The sequence below is a fragment of the Halichoerus grypus genome, chromosome 4 (genome assembly GCF_964656455.1).
Source record: "Halichoerus grypus chromosome 4, mHalGry1.hap1.1, whole genome shotgun sequence".
NCBI classification, from domain to species: Eukaryota; Metazoa; Chordata; class Mammalia; order Carnivora; family Phocidae; genus Halichoerus; species Halichoerus grypus.
This window is the reverse complement of record NC_135715.1, coordinates 106,735,068-106,755,657: the sequence shown is the minus strand read 5'-3', so window position 1 is coordinate 106,755,657 and position 20,590 is coordinate 106,735,068. Positions and strand designations below refer to the sequence as shown.

General features: G+C 33.7%; 1 protein-coding gene across 2 annotated transcripts in view; it reads left to right on the top strand.

The window, feature by feature from the left end:
* The window catches only part of LRP1B (LDL receptor related protein 1B), a 1,832,840-nt gene that overhangs the window by 1,475,483 nt on the left and 336,767 nt on the right, over positions 1-20,590 (top strand). For both annotated transcript variants that reach the window (XR_013447098.1, XM_078070743.1), the window contains exons 42-43: positions 12,366-12,555; positions 16,461-16,665. Coding sequence is in view for 1 of the 2 variants with exons in the window: in XM_078070743.1 (XP_077926869.1) it covers positions 12,366-12,555; positions 16,461-16,665 (395 nt within the window). In the remaining variant the exon portion in view is untranslated. The remainder of the gene's footprint in view (positions 1-12,365; positions 12,556-16,460; positions 16,666-20,590) is intronic.

Sequence of the window (20,590 nt, the reverse complement as noted above, 5' to 3'; positions counted from 1 at the left end):
CTTGAGTTGTAGGAGATACCTACATATTAAAAGGGAGAGAGGAAGGATTCATCATTGTAAATTCTTTTTAGTAAATGCTCTAAGAAAGAGTGGTCAAGGCCTATCAGCAAGTGTTGGCTGGAATATAAAGTAAATTCTTTTGGCAGCCTTGAACTTTCTCAAGCAGGCACTTTAAGGGGATTTAGGGTCATTCTAGGGTTGCCACCTTAAGCTGTTAGAAAAGAGGTTAGTGTTTGTTTAATATTTTAGCATGGAGACAGGGAGTGAATGAAATAATTTGTGCTGAGAGTCTACAGTTTTTAAAGGCCGAGGTTGAGGGCTAGTCCAGAAGAGGGCTCAGAGAGGGTCTTTATCAGGGGTCATAGGATGTTGCTTATAGTTCAAGTCATGAGATGTCTTCTATTTACTAAGAGCCTGGGATCACTCATAATGGGAAATAGGAGGAGAGAGTAGTAATAGATCTATAGAGAGAGGCAAGAATGTATATAATCATGAAAGTCAAGCAAGAGAGAATTATGGGAAGAAATAAAAAGAATGAGACACTGTGAAGGGTGACATATAAATCCCCAAGATGTCACTGATGTGTACCACAGATAGCAGGAGGCCAAACTAAAGTGGTACTAGATGAATTTGGTCCATAATTTTTTCTCTTCCTCCAATGATCTTCCACTTTCTAAAGAGAAGTACAAGAAGTAAATTGAAGAATGATCCAGCTTTAGAGGAATGAAAGGTACAGAAAAACATAAAAATTGAGGCTAGTAGTTAAGACATCATTAAAATGGTTGACCATGTTGTTCATTTTTGGTGGGCCATATATCATAGTTTGAGTACAGTAATTAATTATATGATGAAAGACAGATTTCATACTTAAACTTTGGGGTACAAATAAACATTAAGTTCAGTTATAATGAAAACACTGAAAAATAAGAAGGTAAAGGTTGGGAGAGGATGACAGCCAAGTTGAAGCCCAGAAGTGGTATTGTTGAGTGTGATTACTATTGAGTAGAGAAAGTCGTAACAGTTGAGAAATGCTGAGGATTAGTAAATATAAGATCTGATAAAAAAATTTAGGTCACTAAGGATGATGAGGATGGAGATGAGGGGAGGAAATGGGGACATTTTATAAATGAATTCAGAGAAGACTGTAGAAATTAATGCTGGTGAGAAACAAATTTTAAAAATGAGTTGCATAGACTCAAATTATTTCATTAAAAAGTAGGTGGAAATTTGAAGACATTTTAATTAAAATGCTTGTGCGACTGGAATAAATGTTATGATGTAAACTTGTTCAGAAGTTTTGTACTTCTTAAAATCTATATTATGTTATTTGGCTTTTAATTAGTAACATGTTAGTGGGGGGGAAAGGTTTTTCTTCTTGTAGATTCTAGGGTCCTCCTTTTTGTGTATTTCCTTCTTTATAGTGCTGAGGATATAGTAAGTAATAAATAATTCTCCTTGCTTGTCATTGGGATAATTGCAAGGAATTTAACACTGTTGTTATTTTGCTTTAAACGTTAGTTAAGTGTGTTTACAGTTATATACCTCCCACTCCATTTAAACATGTGTAAAGTCTGGGGCACCTGGGTGGCTCAGTGGGTTAAGTGTCTGCCTTTGGCTCAGGTCATGATCTCAGGGTCCTGGGATCAAGCCCTGCATTCAGCTCTCTGCTCAGCGGTGAGTCTGCTTCTCCCTCTCTCTGCCCCTCCACCTGCTTGTGTTCTCTCTCTCTCAAATAAATAAATAAAATCTTTAAAGAAAATAAACATGCATAAATTCAATTTTATTTATTCAAAACATTTCATTGGGGGTTATCTACTAAGGTGAACCTTTGTATTTCATGTTGGTATTTTTAGTTGGCTTTTTTTTGGCTTTTTTTTTTTTTTTGCATTATAGTATTTTAATATTGTGTGCATGGGGGCGCTTGGGTGGCTCAGCTGGTTAAGCGTCTGGCTCATGATTTCAGCTCAGGTCATGATCTCAGGTCGTGAGATGGAGGGAGTCTGTTTGAGATTCTCTCCCTCTGCCCCTCCCCCCACTCTTGCATTCACTCTCTCTCTCTCTTTCTAAAATAAGTAAATAAATCTTTAAAAGAAAATATTGTGTGCATATACAATGCATAGTATTTTTATGTAATCAATGTATTATATGTAACAAACGTATTCTGAATATGTCACAGTTTTTAAAAGATCAGAGAATAATCTCTATTTAAATAAAATTCTTACCACCTTTTCATATTGAGTTGAATGCTAAAACACTATTATTTCCTAGAGATCATGTGTTTCTATCCATCTCTTAAGTTCCTTTCTATTGCCAATAATAATTTCTATCCTTTTTCTTTGCAAAATTTGGCCATAGAGAATCAAACCTTTGTTCCACAATCCCTGTCATCTGGAATAGCCTTTCTCTATTTTCCTGTTTCATAACTGCTTATCTTTAAAAAAAAAATCACCTCTATTCAGTCTTTACTTCCTTTCTTATGTCTCTCTATCTTTGTTTCTTTCTTCAGAAAAATTTAATATTTTCTAATTGCTTAATTTTCTAGTAGTCCCACCCCTTTTCCACCCAAAGATCATCGAATATTTACATTATCAACCAACAAGTAATAATACTAAGACTCAAAGTTATAGTTCAAATGGTTGAGATTATTCCAAGGGATGAGGAATAAATAATGTGAAGACCAACTTCTTATAATAAGGAGAGAATTATATTTTCAAATGTAGATTGTGCTATCTTAGAGTTCAGAAACCCACTCCTATAACAAGTGTTATTTCTCCTATTCTATTTGTGGAAAATGGGGATGATAATTTATCCAACAAAGCATCAATGTTGCTAAGCATAATTGACTATAGCCTTGTGTAGAACAATGCAATAGTAGTAGTAGTAATAATAATAATAATGCTGACTTATATTTAAGCTCTTTGTACTAGGCACTGTTTTTAAAACTTTACGTATGTTAACTCATGTAATCATCCCAAATGCCTTATGAATTTGGTAATATAATTATTCCTACATTACAAATAAGGAAATGAAAATACAGAAAAGTTAAATGAATTGCCCATGGTTGTATAGCTGGTAAGTGATAGTGCAGGGATTCAAAGCGATTATCTGAATCCAGAGTTTGTGCTCTTACTTATTACTGTACATGTTTCTCCAACATATTAGGTCTTGGGCATATAAGAATTAAAACATTAATATGCAGACCCTGCCTCCAATGGATTAATATGGTAGAAAGCTATATTGATTTATTCCACAAATAATTTCAGTTGCTTTTTCTATGCCTGGAACTTTTTTCAGTGTTGGGGAAACAACTGAGAACAAACCACTCATGTGTCCTGCTCTTATTCTGATGTGGTGACAGACAAAAAGAGCACAAATAGCAAGGGGCAAAGGAAAAGAATACATAAGTTTGTAGATGGTATTTAATTCTATGAGAATAGATCAGATAAGCTAGGGGACAGAATCAAAAAGAAGAGGACTCTAAATGAAACCTTAGATAATACCTATATTTTAGAGGTTGGGTGGAAGGGTTGCCAGCAGAGGATGCTGGAAAAGAGACAACCAGTGAGATAAGAAGACAGGAAACAACATGTCAAACAAATGAGCAAACAACATCTCTTGAAAGGGTTTCAAAAGAAAGGCAGTATTGCTAAGTAATTAGATAAGATGAAAAAAATGTGCATTGGATTTAGCAATTGAGAAATTGCTGGTATCTTAAAAAGGGGTAGTTTCAATGTAGTTGTAAAAGATGTCATATGATCTAGTAAAATGGGAGGCCTTTATGTTGTAAGAAAGAGTAGAGAGAAGAAAAGGACCAATGCCCTTGATAAAGAGCACAAGTAGTGGACTTCCCTGTTATAGGAAGACATTCATTTCTCTTAAGGGCAAGATACAATGGAAATGGGCCTGTAAGTTTGGTGGGAAGCTAAGGGGTATGTTTCTGATGAATTTTAATATCAATACAAAGTACTTTGGAAATCTTGCACCTAATTTAATTGACTCCACAATTTTATTTTTTCCATCTAATTTTGTGCTTTTGTCAAAGAATAGTATCTATTTAAAATATTAACAATGGAACAGCCCATAAGTTAAAAAATTATTAAATGAGAGGATGATGATGATACTGATCCCTTAAGTTTATTTGCTTGATAATATAAATTAATTTATACTCAAATTGTTAATGTCTTCATGAAATCTATAATTATAATACTTAAACCTTTAGGTTCTTTCTATTTTTTGAAAGATTGGTCTCTTAATTTGTTAATCTCATAAGTTTTTCTTGGATTCCTGACAACAAAAGTTCTAAAATCTAAAGGTAAATTAGTATTCAAATTCATATTGTTCTATGAAGCATTTTACTTGCCGCTTACTATTGAAAAGATAACCCCTCAAAAAGACATGTTGCTTTATAGCTTTGCTTAGTTGTTCTGTACTATTACAAATGAGTACTTCATTTTTTCCAAAGGGGACAAACTATTATACATGAAGAGCTTTTAATTTTTTTTATTTTTAAGCTGTATTTATTTGAGAGAGAGAGAGCATGCACATGAAGGTGGGGGGAGGGGCAGAGGGAGAGAAACTTCAGGTAGACTCCCTGCTCAGTGTGGAGCCTGAGGTGAGACTCGGTGCAGGGCAGGGCTTAATCTCAGGACCCAGGAGAACTTGACCTGAACCAAAACCAAGAGTCAGACACTTAACCGACTCAGACACCCAGGCACGCCAATGTGCAAAGCTTTTAAAAGGAAAAAGGACTTGGAATCTAAAAATCAAGATAATTTACTATTACTCTTGATTTTCTAAAGCCATTAAAAAATCTTGTTTATTACTTAAACATATTTGTTCTAAGTATTATAGTGATTCAGAAAGAATTATTATTCAATTTTAATTATTTCTATATAGCTTAAAAACATAGACACTGTATCAAGTTACTTACATATGATATGTAAAGAAACAAATTTAACATCAGAATATGGAAGTTTAGCTTACACTGAGTCTCATATGTTTAAGACCAATCACCTGATAAAATAGCTTTAAAAAACCAAGAGCTGGCAGAGCAACAAAAGGATGTCTGGAATAACATTTCCTCCACTCCACTCTACTCCACAGAAATCCATCAATAAGAGGGAGCGAAGAAGCCAAAACAGGTAATTTTGCTGTGGATCAGAATGGCATAGAAGGGATAACATTGATTCAAGTCAGAGTGAAATCAAGGTCTGAAATCACCAAGTAAAGGGTTATTTAAAAACAAACAAACAAATGAAAAATAGGCAGTAGGCAGAATCAGGCAAGAGATAATGGTTGTAGCACATGGGCGAATACTGAAGAAGTGAGACTGAGTCAGAAGCAAAGTGATGTAGAAAAAGGATGGCTATCAGTAATGTTAGATCAGATACCTGAAGAAGGAAAGGCAGAGCTGAAGAAGGAAAAGGAAATGGAGGGGGAAGAGGGGGGAGGAGGGGAGAGGGAGGAGGAAGAAGAAAAAGAGGAGAAATACAAACAGTAATGGCTAAATAAAGTGTTATGCTTCTGGTGCAGAAGTCAACATTATAACTGCTCTTGACTGAAGTCCGTTTAAAAGGCCCTAAGATTAGCAGAAGCTATATGTATGTGTTCTGTCCAATTAATAGTATGTACCACATTTATTATTTAACTAAATGTGTATAATTGACGTACAGCAAATACTTTTCATGAAATTATTAATTTATCACTAAGGAATAGCTCATAAGCTGGATATAATGCTACATTTCTGTTAAGGACCGTGTATACCTGTACTATAAGGTACCCAAAGCACTCATTTCTATGCCTTTCTTAAGACTGTGTTTTTGAAGTTGTTTCTCATCTTTTCTTCTGCGCAAAAAAATGACATTTTATGGTCCATTAAAAATAATAGAATAAAATCAAACATAGAAAAGCACTAATCATTTATAAATTAGTAAGTTATTCTCTGAAGGATATTATTTACAAAAAGTATTTAAGCAATGAACAGGTGAGGAGGACCTTACACCAAGGGAACACATATCTAATGATGGACCTTGAGAAACTGGGTCTTAGTTTGGATAAGAAGGCCTTCCCTTTCTTTATATGATATTAAGAAATTATTGTCTGTTCTGTTTATAAAGGAATTGCTGTTGAGATCATTTTGTATGGTATTAACTGATTGAGGGAAATGTTGAATTTTATCTAGACACCTGGAAATGGGCAGAGGCACCTGCTTCTCAAGAATATTTAAGTTCGTGACTTTGGCCTGAGGATTTACCGCAGTCTCACAAAGGAAATGCGGATGGGTTCTTAGTGACTTACTAATTATATTTCTCAAAGAAAGCCTGTACATAGAAGGTGTCCCAGCCTTTCCCTGGAGGGTGAAATATGACATACTTCAGTGTTTTAGAAACCTTGGAGTTTATATTTTTCCTGGAAGCCCTAGGCATTCCAATGTTAGTTTAATCTTACTTGAGTCCGTGCTTATCTCCAGTTACTCCTGAAGGAACGACACAACTATAATTAACCATATGCTCAATTTTTTAATGGCTTATATTTCTTTGCTTCCGTTAGTGGTGAAACAAGATAAAGGCATTTGTTGAGACATGTCTGAATTTATAAAATTTTCAGCGGAGTCAAGTTCAGGCATAAAGTAGGATTTTAATGGTTTTAAACCTGAACACACACACACACACACACACACACACACACACACACACACACACGTAAAATTAAGAAAAAAAAAACAAAAACAAAAAACAAAACACTGTCACCTAAAACCTAAAAGCTTCAAGCTGTTTCAATTTGCTTCAATACTCCCTTAGGGCAAATTGTTCCTTTTTTCTGGCAAACCCAAGTAAATAGTCCTGTTTGTTATGCAATGTAAAGCAAATACTGTCTTCTAACTTGGAAATATTTGAGGTAATCTGGTTCCAGGGAATTAAAACCACTTTTGGGATAATAGTGAGAACTTGTCTTTGTTAAAGATAGATTGCATGACTGCAAACAAGTTTGTTTTTGGAAAGAAAAAAGTTTGGTTTAGTAAGTAAGATAATGAGGACAAAAGAGTAATATAAAGCAATTACCCATTCAAACTCTTTGAATGGATTGTGTCTCAAGAGGGATGAGGGCCTGAGGTTAAATAGCCACATTCTTGAAAGATAGCTTTATTGCAATACTTTGGGCACAAGAAGGGTCAAATTCAGGTGGTCAAGCATGGAGCAGTTGTATAGGTATGTTCATTGACTGGAACCACATCATTAATGGCTACTTGGATTGGGATCTCTCCATTATATATCTACTAGTTATTTTTGTACATAATAGGCTATTAATTTTGGTTTATTTATTTAATGCTTGCCAGATTACTGAACTCTTAATAGTTTTTCAGCAGATTCTTTGTTTTCCAGATATTTAGTCATAAAAAAAAAATATTTTTTTTCTCAGTAGAATTGTCCCTTGTTTAAATCTGTAGACTATCGTATAGATTTTGATTTTTTTTTAGTTTTTAGTAAATTAGACTAGTAAAAAAATGTTGAGCTTTTTAAAAGTTAAAGAATATAAGAACATAAAGATTCAGGGCAAAGTGTACAGATAAAAGCTATTGCTATAGTTTAGGTGTGATGATGGTTGACATCCCAAATATTTGGCAGCCTGTAGTGGGCCATCCCCAATCTGAATGAATATCAAAAAGTTCAGATCATACCCTGGCGAGTACCCTCTACTGGTACCTATCAGTCTTGGTATGTGATTTGTTAATGGCCTTACATAATCTGAGGAAATAAAAATGAAAGCTTATATCTGAAAGATATTTTAGATAGTCATTTTATCGTATTTATTAATGTGAAAATAAAAACGTCTTCAAACCAGAAGGTGGTAGTCTAATTTATAGTAAGAGATCTACATTATAATCTATTAAAATCAGTTCACCAGTTGAATAATTAGAAAAGGGAAAATAACCCACACAGTTAATCATTTGCAAAGCATTTTGGTTAGGTAGACTTAAGAGAAATTAGCAGGTATTTTAATTTCCTACAATATCCTTACTGGCTAACAATTAAACCATGTCCATTTTTGTTCACCAACATTGTATACTATGTCTAGTAACCCTGTGGCTAGACTCATAATAGAAATATAAGTAGTTATCAAATTAGAACTTAAATTGTACCCAATTTATCGATGCTAATTCTCATATTATTTTATACATTTCCTTCAATAGAGCTCCAGATTTACTTTGATCATCCATAGACCATTTCACACATTTAAAGTGTCAGTATTTTCAGAGTTGTGCAACCATAATGACCATCAATTTGACAATATTTTCCTCACCCCACCCCCCAGGAAAAGCTCATACCAATTAGCAGTTACTTTTTATTCTCCCACCCGAAGCTCCCTAACCAGACAACCACTAATCTATTTTATGCCTTTAAAGATTTCATGTAAAGGAAATTCTAGAGTAAGTGGTCTAATGTAACTGGCTTCTTTCACTTAGTATACCATCTTTGTGGTTCATCCATGTTTTAGCTTATATCAGTACTTCATTCTTTTTTATTACTAAAATATATTCCATTATATAGATGTACCACAATTCATTCATCCATTCAGCAGCTGGTTGATATTTGGGCTATTTCTGCTTTTGACTATTATGAATAAAACTGCAATGAACATGTGTGTCCACGTGGATATACGTTTTCATTTCTCTTGGGTATGGACCTACCGGGGAATTGCTTTGTCAAGTGGTAATTATATATTTAAAATTTTGAAAAACTGCCAGACTGTTTTCCAAAACAGCTGCACTATTTTATATTCCCACCAGCAATGTATGAATGCTCCAGTTCTTTGCTGAAACTTGTTGTTACCTTTTTAAATTACAGTAATCAAAATGGATGTGAAATATGATTTTGATTTCCATCTTTGTGATGGCTGATAATATCAAACACGGTTTATGTTTTATCAGCCATTTGAATACCCTCATTAGTACCTGGGTTGAAAATTGAGCCTGCTTCTCTGTCTTTAGATCCCACAGACAAAATTAGGATGCTTTATACTACTAATATAATTTCAAACAACAAACCTTCTGATACTTCATGGCTTTAGTAAATAAGCCAATGAGTAAGAGAACAGGATACTTTCAAGAGGAGAGGACATTATGATGCTTTGCAGTTATAGCATATTCTTAAAATAAATATTATTTCCTGTTAATTTTGCTACAGGATTTAATCTGTGACTGTTGTTCCAGCCAGATGAATGGCAATGATTTGTACTTGTAGCTTCCTCCCAAGAGCATCTTCATTGCCTTTCCCGTTTTGTAAGCTCTTATACTGAACACTGTAAAGACAAGAAGGAGCTGTTGTCCCTTCTTCAGTTGTGATGAGATGAAGGTGTGTTCTCTAGGAAGTCCTCTGGGTAATTGTCAGAGTAGTTGTTGGTGTCAGTGTGCCCGGCTGGTAGGATCAATTTCCTATTCCATTTCTGTGGAAATTAGAATCTAGGAAATTAACTATAGCCATGGTTCTGAGTTATTTGCCTGCCTTGTATTTTTAATGAACTGACCTCCTCTTCTTACTTCTACAAAAACGTATCAGGACCTCATTCATGCTTAGCCAAACCTAATTCCCAGCTCAAAGGAGGTTGGAGGGAAGGGACCTCTCTCACCTTTTTTTTTTTTTTAAATAAGTGCATGGAATGAAGAGGTAGTATTTTTACTTGGTTATGCATCACACTTTCAATATAATTATTTTGCTGAGGTAAAAAGTATGGAGTTGCAAAAATAGCACTGTTATTATTTATTTGTTTGTTTATCTATTTACTTATTTAAATTATGCCCATTTTACATTCTTGAGTTCCAAAAGATGTTTAATTCTGTTTAATATTTTAGGGCTGGTTGAGTGGATAGATAGGCATTTTACTTTAATTTTCAAACTACATAATTATCTGCCAGGATCAATAACTCCAAGTTCTTATTCCACATGTTCAACTGATTGAGGAACCTTAGTATTCAAACACACACACACACACACACACACACGAACCCACATTGTGTGAAATAATCATAAAAATGATATGAATATCTTAATGTTATCTCAACTAAGATTTTTCATGATTTTTAATTTTATGTATGTCTTTAACTGGCTATTGGTTAATGACAAGTACAATTTAAATAGAGAATTAGATATCTTTTTGAGAAAAAGTGCATTACTGAAATACTTTAAAATGTAGCACCAGATTATGATTAAGTGTACTGTCAGGTTGTCATTTATTACAAAAATAAAATAAAAGAGATTGTACCTGGATAATGAGGTGTATTATGTACTCCGGTAAACCTGGACCTGTCAGCCATAGAAAAGGAGAGTCTGCTTCATCTCCATGGTGATACCAAGTGTTTTTTCCTGATGCGGCAGGGAAAAGGTGGCTATGAAGATGATCTGTCAAAGCCAGTAGAGGGGGAAGTTACAGAATGAGGGTAGATGAATGATTCTGATCTACATGGATTTTTTCAGAGCTACACCATTTCTCATTCTGTTTGTGAATGATGAAAGAGCATAATGCTGCTTACACTACTAATAGAGTTAGCTTCATTTCTAACATGGTTTGAAAGTGCAAAAAATACAGTGGAATGGATGATTTTTTTAATTAATAATGGAAGTACCTGTGATCAGTTTTAATCTCCCACCTACTCACCTCAAGTAAGAACACCGTATGATTCATATAAAAAGAGTTTAACAGATGTTATTGTGATTATGTTTAATATTTTTTCCCCCATCATCTCTGGCCTAAGTTTCCATACTAATCACCTACATTAATTTCTTGTAAATTGTTTTGTTGAATGTGTGAGAGGAGGCCAGTCATAGTAAATAACTAGTTATACAATTCACCTAGAGTCAGACAGGTTGAAACTAATGAGTCATTTGTTTGATTCTAGCTTTGTGTGGATTGAGCGTTGGTGATAGGGGCTATAAACCCATCTCTAAATGGTAGTACTAAAGAATACAGGCTTTTGGAAGCAGATGAACCTGTGTTAAAAATCTTACTTTAACTCTATCAGTCCTGTGACCCTGGGTTTCAGTGTCCTTTTTAGGAAAAGAAGAACAATAAAACTTCACAGAGTAGCTTACAGGTAAAGTGACGAATGCAAAATAGCACAATGCCTAGCAGAAAGACAGTGCCCGATAAATGGTAGCTAATAATTTTATTGTTAGTGGATTCTTCTCTGTTGTGTGTAGAAAAAAAAAATGACAAAACTTAATCACATTAAAGAAATCTAGTTCAAAAGACTTTAATATTGTTTTGCACTCCCACTAAGTTCTATCGAACATCAAACTAAGTATTTACCCATCTTAAACCTGAAAATAACCCTTTTTATTTACCTAATTTTAGAAGAGCTGAATAATTCCTTTCAGAGATTCTTTGAGAGAAATACAGTGGAAAAACTCTGCTTGTTATAATGTTAATTTCTTAGCATGACTGCCAAAGCTATAGATATCCTTCCCTGAAATTAATGCTAAAAGTAATAACTCTGAGAAAAACAGACAACAAGAAGGGAAAACTATAATAATTTGGTTATACTAAAAAAGGTACTCAAAGCACCTCTGAAAAATAACACAGCTATCTTGTATAACACAAGATAGTAATTGGGAAAACAATTTAAGAAATAATTACTCTTGTTTTTCACATTGTCACTTTTATGTACTGGAATCTGTGTGCTACCATTTATCTTTTCTGACAGCACTTAAAGCATATGTTAGCCGGTAATTAATTTCATTTTCTTTTGTTTTTATATCACATTAGCTGAATAGAATCAAAGAACTTACTACAGTAACTTATTAAAACATTCTCTACCATTGTTTAATAGTTGGAAGTGTAGTGTTGGATTTGGCTTTTCGATACTCTTGTAGTTTTTGATGTGTTAACTTTTCCTTGACGTCTTCAGATATAGTATCAAGATAAAATTCATTATGACTATACCTCGATGGGAACCTCTACATATGATTTTCAAAAGCATCTGTAAATTACTGCACAGTGGATACTTTTTGAAAATTAATGATTGAGATATGAAAAAAAAGAGACACCATTTTCTTAAATAAAAATTAATTGCTTAATTGAGGTTTTTTTTCTTGAGGGGGGGTGGTGAGACGATTCAGACTTTAGTGACATGATTTGGCAAAAACTGCTCTTGTGACAAATATACCAGTTCATAGCTCAGTTTTGCTGTGTGTAATCAGCTATCAGTTGTAGGCATCAAAATTAATATGTTCTTATTTTGGAGAGTTTGTGAAGAAATGATTGCTAAAATAACATGTAAATATATGAATATATCTTAAATTCCTTTTCTGTGCAGAAACTATGTCTTTTGTAGATAAAAGTGTAAATTTATTCTTTTTTTTCCCCATCAGATGTGGGTTCTGTTGAAGGACTTGCTTATCACAGGGCTTGGGATACACTGTACTGGACGAGCTCCACTACCTCATCCATCACCAGACATACAGTGGACCAAACACGGCCAGGAGCATTTGACAGGGAGGCAGTCATTGCCATGTCAGAGGATGACCACCCACATGTGCTAGCCCTGGATGAATGCCAAAAGTAAGAAAGAGTGAATTGTTATTTCTTCATTATAAGTCAAAGATTATCAAAGATATGTTAATTTTAAAAAGAATTAACTTTTAAGACACAGGTATTCTTTGAAGTTTTCCTTTCCTGATTCATAAAACTATTTTTTAAAACGAGCATTGTAAATGTGAATAATTAGAATCCAGGCTTGTGAAATGCCAGGTATCAACTCCATGAGAATTCCAGCAAAAGCAAATTTAAATGATGAAAGGGAAAATAGAAACAATACTGTGCTGGAAAAGGTATATGAAGAAGACACTAAAGCCTGATAAATGATAAATGATAAATTGATAAATGATAAATTGAAATGATAAATCTGAAAAAAAAAACCTGTTAACATGTATTAAAAACTAAAAGATGTCAGGGCGCCTGGGTGGCTCAGTTGGTTAAGCAACTGCCTTCGGCTCAGGTCATGATCCTGGAGTCCCGGGATTGAGTCCCGCATCGGGCTCCCTGCTCAGCAGGGAGTCTGCTTCTCCCTCTCCCACTCCCCCCTCTTGTGCTCTCTCTCTCTCTCAAATAAATAAATAAAATCTTTAAAAAAAAAAAAAAAAAAACTAAAAGATGTTTCTATAATCTAATTAAGTAATTTTAACAACTGGGAATCTCTCTAATTGAAACACAGAAAACAACAATAACTCTATGTGCAGCTATATTTTCAGAAGACTTGACAATAGTCTAAATTTTCCACACGTGTTTGATGACATATTGTGCAGGCATTTAAAATAATACATACAAAGAATTTGTGACAAGAAGAAATACTCAGGCTATGGTATAGAGTGAATAAAAAACAAAACAAATGAGAAAAAATTCATGTTTGGGGTAGATGCCATAAGGAAGCAATTGTATGAAAAAAGAAGAACAAAGCTTGGGTTATGCAGAAAAAAGATTTTTATGAAGTTCTGCTTCCATACAATATTATAAGAATATTTTACTACTGGAAAGTCCTTTTGTTCTTAAGCAAATAAACAACAATCAGACAAATCTGGCTTTTACCAAGTAGAAATAGAAGAGCTCTTTTTTAGATGTGGTAAAGAAAAAATGAAGAATAAAAAAACAATTACTGATAAACACTGACCCTGACCACTTGAAAGAAGAAAGGACTGCATAAATTAGTCAGTGTGTGAATAACTAAATCTGGACACTCTTACAGAGCTAGAAATGAGATTAGATTTAATTCAGTTAACACTTTCATCTTAAATGAAGACTCTGAAGGTTGAGAGAAAGCTGATTCCTCACAAGCTCTGGTGACTTAGTTCAGATGGACACAGGCCTTCAAATGCCTGGGCAGAGCTGCTTCTGCTCACACCACGGACCTATCACAATACAGCTTGTTGCTGAATCAACTGCATTGATCTTGACGGTTCACCAGGAGAATCTTAGGATAGTAGTAAGTGTCTGCAGTTAATCAAAGGAATTTCTAAGACAGTTTTGAAATAAACATAAGGGAGATGACTGACAATATTATATATGATTAGTTTTAATTGATAAGTGCTTTATCTTATATTTACTACATAAGCTAAAATTACACTTCCATCTAACATACAGTGAACTGTAAATTAGAATTAAACACATCAAAATGTTTTAATTGAAAAATTACATATAACTAAAATTTAAAGTATAAAAATATTTTTTGTTATACATATCAATGACACTGTCAAATCACTTTTGAAAATGTATGTCAGTTGGTTAACAGAAATTTTTAAAGTAAAATCTTAAATTCTAGGTAAAAAACTATTTGAGTTCAAAACTTGGTTCAATTACTATAATTTTAATTACTCAATCTCTCTGGCCTCCGTTTTCTTATTTGTGAAATGAAAGGTGAAATTAAAGGAATACTAATACCTTCAGAAATTCTGTAATTCTAAAACCAATAATTTAGGAAAATACTGCAGATAAGTGTACTTAATACTTTATATTATATGCATAACTTTTAAAATGTTTTAACTTTTTCTTTCAAAAGTCACACTGTGTGGATAAAACTACTGTGTAATTTAAGAAAGTGGAATGCCATTTGTTTTCGCAAATTTACTCATTCATAGGACAAAATATTTTTGACACTTGCTCACTTAGAACACTCTCGTATTCCATAGGATAGATTAAAAGGCTATGAAACTTTTTTTTTCTTTTAAAGATTTTATTTATTTATTTGACAGAGAGAGCGAGAGAGCACAAGCAGGGAGAACAGTAGAGGGAGAGGGAGAAGCAGGCTCCCCGCCAAGCAGGGAGCCCGATGTGAGGCTCGATCCCAGGATCCTGAGATCATGACCTGAGCCGAAGGCAGACGCTTAACCATCTGAGCCACCCAGGCGCCCCAGGCTATGAAACATTTTAACAAAGAGCATAGTTGACCCAGCTTTTCTCAATTGTGGGGGTTATTTTAAATTAGCAAATAGAAAGATTTTTGTCGTGACTTGAATATTGTTCAGTAATAAGTGTTTGCATAATACTAAAAAACCACATATTGAAAATTTTGTTGGTTATAATTCTGCATGACCTTTAAATGATTATACATGGAAATGGTATATATAATCTTGCTGTAAATATGAAATATTATTTCAAATAGTTTTTCTCTGCCAACATATATTAAGCATTTTTTTTCAAATATGTAAAATAGCCTGCCTGTCAGCCTCTCTCTCTTCCTCCCTTCTTCTTTTCCTCCTTTATTCCTTGTTCTTTCCTTGCTTCCTTCCTTCCTTCCTTCCTTCCTTCCTTCCTTCCATCCTTCCCACCTTCTCTCTTTTTCCTCCCCTTCCTGCCTCCCTCCCTCCCTCCCTCCTTCTTTCCTTCCTTCCTTCTCTTCTTTGTTCCATTCTAAGCAGCAACAACCAGTCTTCAAATAAAATTTTAGGGACAGTCCTATAGATAAAATAAGAGAAGAGCTGTTATGGAAAAAATAGGGATTAGAAACTGTAACTCTACAGACTCTCTGTTTTTCAAGTGACTTGTAAAGGCTTCCCCAAAGAACAAGTTGACAAACACTGATTTAAAGCATTCTATAAAAACTCTAAGTAACAGATAATACTTTTAGGGAGTTGAGACTAACCTCTGGAATTCCAAAATCAACATTGTCATTTATTTAAAAAATCACACTGACAAAGAGAGAAGAGAAAAGAAGAAATTAAAGAAATATAGTAGTTTATTAATTGTATTTCTCTAAAACATATACAAAGGAGAATGCAGAATCTAAAAAGCAAACCAGGAAAGAGAAGGAGATTTTGATATTTGCCAATTAAAGGAAAGAAATATAGTTAGGTTAAGAATGATGTCTAAAACAATTATACTCGGGGCGCCTGGGTGGCTCAGCCGTTAAGCGTCTGCCTTCGGCTCAGGTCGTGATCTCAGGGTCCTGGGATCGAGCCCCACATCGGGCTCCCTACTCGGTGGGAAGCCTGCTTCTCCCTCTCCCACTCCCCCTGCTTGTGTTCCCTCTCTCGCTGTGTCTCTCTCTGTCAAATAAATAAATAAATAAAAATAAAAAAAATAAAACAATTATACTCAATATGCTGAAACATGATATTAATAAGTTAGAATACATTTGCAACTCACAGAAAATTTAGGATAACTGTTTCATCCATGATTAAAATAAATTTTCACTATACATCAAACTGACTCAATTTAATCAAATTATTTGAGAGAATGTACAAGATAATTGTTTTTCAGAAGTAGTTTCTAGGTTTTATTTAAGAAACTAAGAAAAATATACATGCATATATAATATACATATCTCCACTTGTTACCTAGACTTCCTTAAGGGTCGTAGAATGTGAGACAAAAAATTTTGCTTTTTTTTAAAACAGCTTGACATCACCATATTTCTACTGTTTCTGTTGTTAATGAAAATTTTAATATATTATCACAATTTTCATTTTAATTAGTTTAATGTTTTGGACCAACTGGAATGAACAACATCCAAGTATAATGAGATCTACCTTGACTGGGAAAAATGCTCAAGTGGTGGTCAGTACAGACATACTCACTCCAAATGGTCTCACCATTGACCACCGTGCAGAAAAGCTGTATTTCTCAGATGGCAGCCTAGGAAAAATTGAAAGATGTGAATATGATGGATCCCAGAGACATGTAAGTTAACTGAGAATTTCTTGATTATAGATTTAAGCAATTATACTTTTGAAAAAAAAATATACTTTGTACTTGCCTGAAATATGTATATCAAGAGATTTCAAAATATGTCATTGTTTGAACAAATTCAATTGAATATAAAGTTTAAAAGAAAACTAGATAATATTTTTGAAAAACTTGTTCAAGTGCATTTGCTACCATAGAGACAGTCTAAGTCTTACAAACTTTATTCTGTGCCCTGATGGTGAAAATATAAATTGGTGCAGTCACTAGGGAAAACAGTATGGAGGTTCCTCAAAAAATTAAAAACACAAATACCGTATAATCCAGCAGTTCCACTTCTGAGTATTTAAACCAAGAAAACAAAAATACACATTTGAAAAGATATATCCATTCCTATGATGATTGCAGCATTATTTACAATAGGTGAGATGTGGAAGCAACCCAGGTGTCCATCGATAGCCAAATGAATAAAGAAAATATAGTATATTTATATAATTGAATATTATTCAACCATAAAAAAGAATGATGTTTTGCCATTTGTGACAATGTGGGTGGACCTTGAGGCATTCTGCTAAGTGAAATAAGTTAGAAAAAGGCAAATACCTTATGACTTCCCTTATATGTGGAATCATAAAAATCAAACAAGTAAACAAACGAAGCTCATAGATACAGAGAACAGATTGGTGGTTACAAGAGGTGGTGGGAGTGGGAGAAATGGGTAAACTGTTTTTTTTTCCTTAGCTTAAATAAATTAAATATTTTTTTAACAAAATAAAATGATAGCTATTGGATGAAAATTAGCCATCATCAGTAAAAAAATAATAGTAAAATAAAAATAAAGGCCAATCATTTAATCTTCATAAATTTTAGTTTTCTAATATGCAAATTCTCTACCTAACTTTCAAGGTTATTATGAGGATACAGTACAAAAGTATGTGCCCAAGAACATAGCAGAGAAACTCTAAATGAAGCTATTGGATAATGCTTTTAAAATGGCAGTCAGGAAAATCATTGTCCTGGATGTGGTATTACTTTCTAGTAGGGACTGATACAGAAAATGCTTCCGCAGTGCCTTATAGAAATGCTTTATCCACTTCAATTTATTATTTTTTTTATATACCTGCTTTGCTTTTACCCCCACAGTGTATTCTTATGTATGGTAATTATAGCCCCCCTAAGTGGTTCAGTCATCAGGTCTCTAATATAACTTAAAAGATTTCTTTTGATACTTAAAAAAATATATGCCTAGTTAAGACTTCAACTCTCCATTTTGCATCCCTGTCTAAACCAGGATACTTTCTGGCCGGCTATAGTATACAATATTGTATTGTATATTTGAAGTTGCTGAAAGAGTAGATTTTAAATATTCTCACCTGCACCACCACACACACACACACACACACACAAATTCTACCTACGTGAGGTTATGGATGTATTAACTAACCTTATTGTGGTAATCATTTTGCAATATATACAATATCAAATCATCATGTTGTACACTTTAAGCTTACACAATGTTATATGTCAATTATATTTCAATAAAATTGGGGGAAAAAAGATTTCCGTCCTGTAGAAATGCAAATGTTGAGAAGAGAACATTACTTTAAAGGCTATGGTTTTATCCTACCACAGGACACTAACCAATTTTGTCTCAAACTTAGAATTACATATTACTTTTCCTCCACTTTTATCATCAAAAAAAATCTGATTTGGCCCCAAAACTGGGAAAGTATTTCAAAATTTATTACATTTTTACATCCATCTAGATTTCCTTATCTTTATCTTCATTGTAAAGGAGCAAATCTGTGTCCCACTCATCTGGCTTTTAATAAATATGCATCTGGATAGTTGAATTATAGAAACCATAGGAGTGTATAATGCAACAAAGATTTCAAGGTTATATAATCTCTAGTAGCTTCTGCTTCATTCTGCATTGAAAAAAAGAAATTCTGTAGAATTCCATTTTAACCAATAGCAATTTTTTATTTAATAAAAAGCATATCGAATACTGCAGAGATTTTTCTGTTACATAAAGACATAGGATAGAGAAAATGTGTTAACTTTTGACTATAAATACAATCCAATCTTGACATAAAACTGTTTTCATTTCTTCTCTGTTTTTTTTTAATTGAAGTATGGTTGACATAAAATATTGCGTTAATTTTACAGGTACAACATAGTGATTCAACATTTATAGACATTACAAAATGATCAATTACTTTAGGTACCATCTGTCACCATATAAAATTATTACAACATTATTGACTGTATTCCCTATGCTGTACTTTTAATCCCTGTGACTTATTTACTTTATAACTGGAAGTTTGTACCTCTTAATCCCCTTCATCTATTTTGCCCATGTCCCCAACTCCCTTACCTCTGACAATTACAGTTTGCTTCTGTATCTATGAGTCTGTTTTTGTTTTGTCAGTTTATTTTGTATTTTTGGTTCCACATGTAAATGATATCATACAGTATTAGACTTTCTTTGACTTATTTCATGTAACATAATACCCTCTAAATCCATCTATGTTTTCACGAAAGGCAAGGGTTCATTCTTTTTTATGGCTGAGTTAATATTGCAATATATATATTTTACATGTTCTCTATCCATTCATCTATTGATGGGCACTTGGGTTGCTTACACATCTTGGCTATTGTAAATAATGCTACATTGAACATATGGATATGTATTTCTTTTCAAGTTAGACTTTTTGTTTTCTTTGGATAAATACCCAGAAGTGGAATTACTGAATTAAATGGCATTTCTATTTTTAGTTTTCTAAGGAAATTCCATACTGTTTTCCATAGTGGCTGCACTAATTTATATTCTCACCATCAGCAGATGACCATTCCCATTTCCCCACATCCTTGCCAACACTTGTTATTTCTTGTTTATTTGATACTAGCCATTCTGGCAGGTATAAGCTGATATGTCATTGTGGTTTTGATTTGCATTTCCCTAATGATTAGTGATGTTGAGCATCTTTTCCTGTATGTGTTGGCCATCTGCACGTTCTTCAGAAAAATCTCTGTTCAGGTCCTCTTGCTCATTTTTAATTGAATTGAATATTTCATTGAGGATTTGTGCATGTATGTTTATGAAGAAAAGGTATTAGCATGTAATTTTCTTTTTTTGCAGTGCCTTTGTCTGGTTTTGGTATCAGGGTAATGCTGGCTTTATAGAATAAATTTGGAAGCATCCCTTTCTCTTTAACTTTTTGGAATAATTTGAGAAGAATAGGTATTATCTCTTCTTCATATGTTTAGTAAAATTGTTTTTTGGGAGGTTTTTGATTACTGATTCAATTTCATTGCTAGTAATCATTCTGTTCACGTTTTCTTTTTTTTTTTTTTTTTTTTTTCCTGATTCAGTCTTGGAAGATTGTATGTTTCTAGGAATTTATCCTTTTCTTCTAGGTTGTCCAACTTGTTGGCATACAGTTGTTCCTAGTAGTCTCTTACAATCGTTTGTATTTTTTTTTTTTTTTTGACTTTATTTATTCATTTGACAGAAAGAGGGAGAGCACATGTAGACAGAGTGGCAGGGAGAGGCAGAGGGAGAAGCACGCTCCCTGCCGAGCAGGGAGCCTGATGCGGGACTTGATCCCAGGACCCTGGGATCATGACCTGAGCCAAAGGCAGACGCTTAACCGACTGAGCCACCCGGGAGCCCTGAATCTTTTGTATTTCTGTGTTGTCAATTGCAGCTTCTACTCTTTGATTTCAGATTTTATGTATTTGGGTCCCCTCTTGTTTGTTTGTTTTTTCTTAATGAATTTGGCTAAAGTTTATCAATTTTATTTATCCTTTTAAAGAACCTGATTTTAGTTTTATTGATCTTTTCTATTTTTTTGTCTTTATATTTCATTTATTTTTGCTCTGATCTTTATTATTTCCTTCCTTTTACTAACTTTGGGCT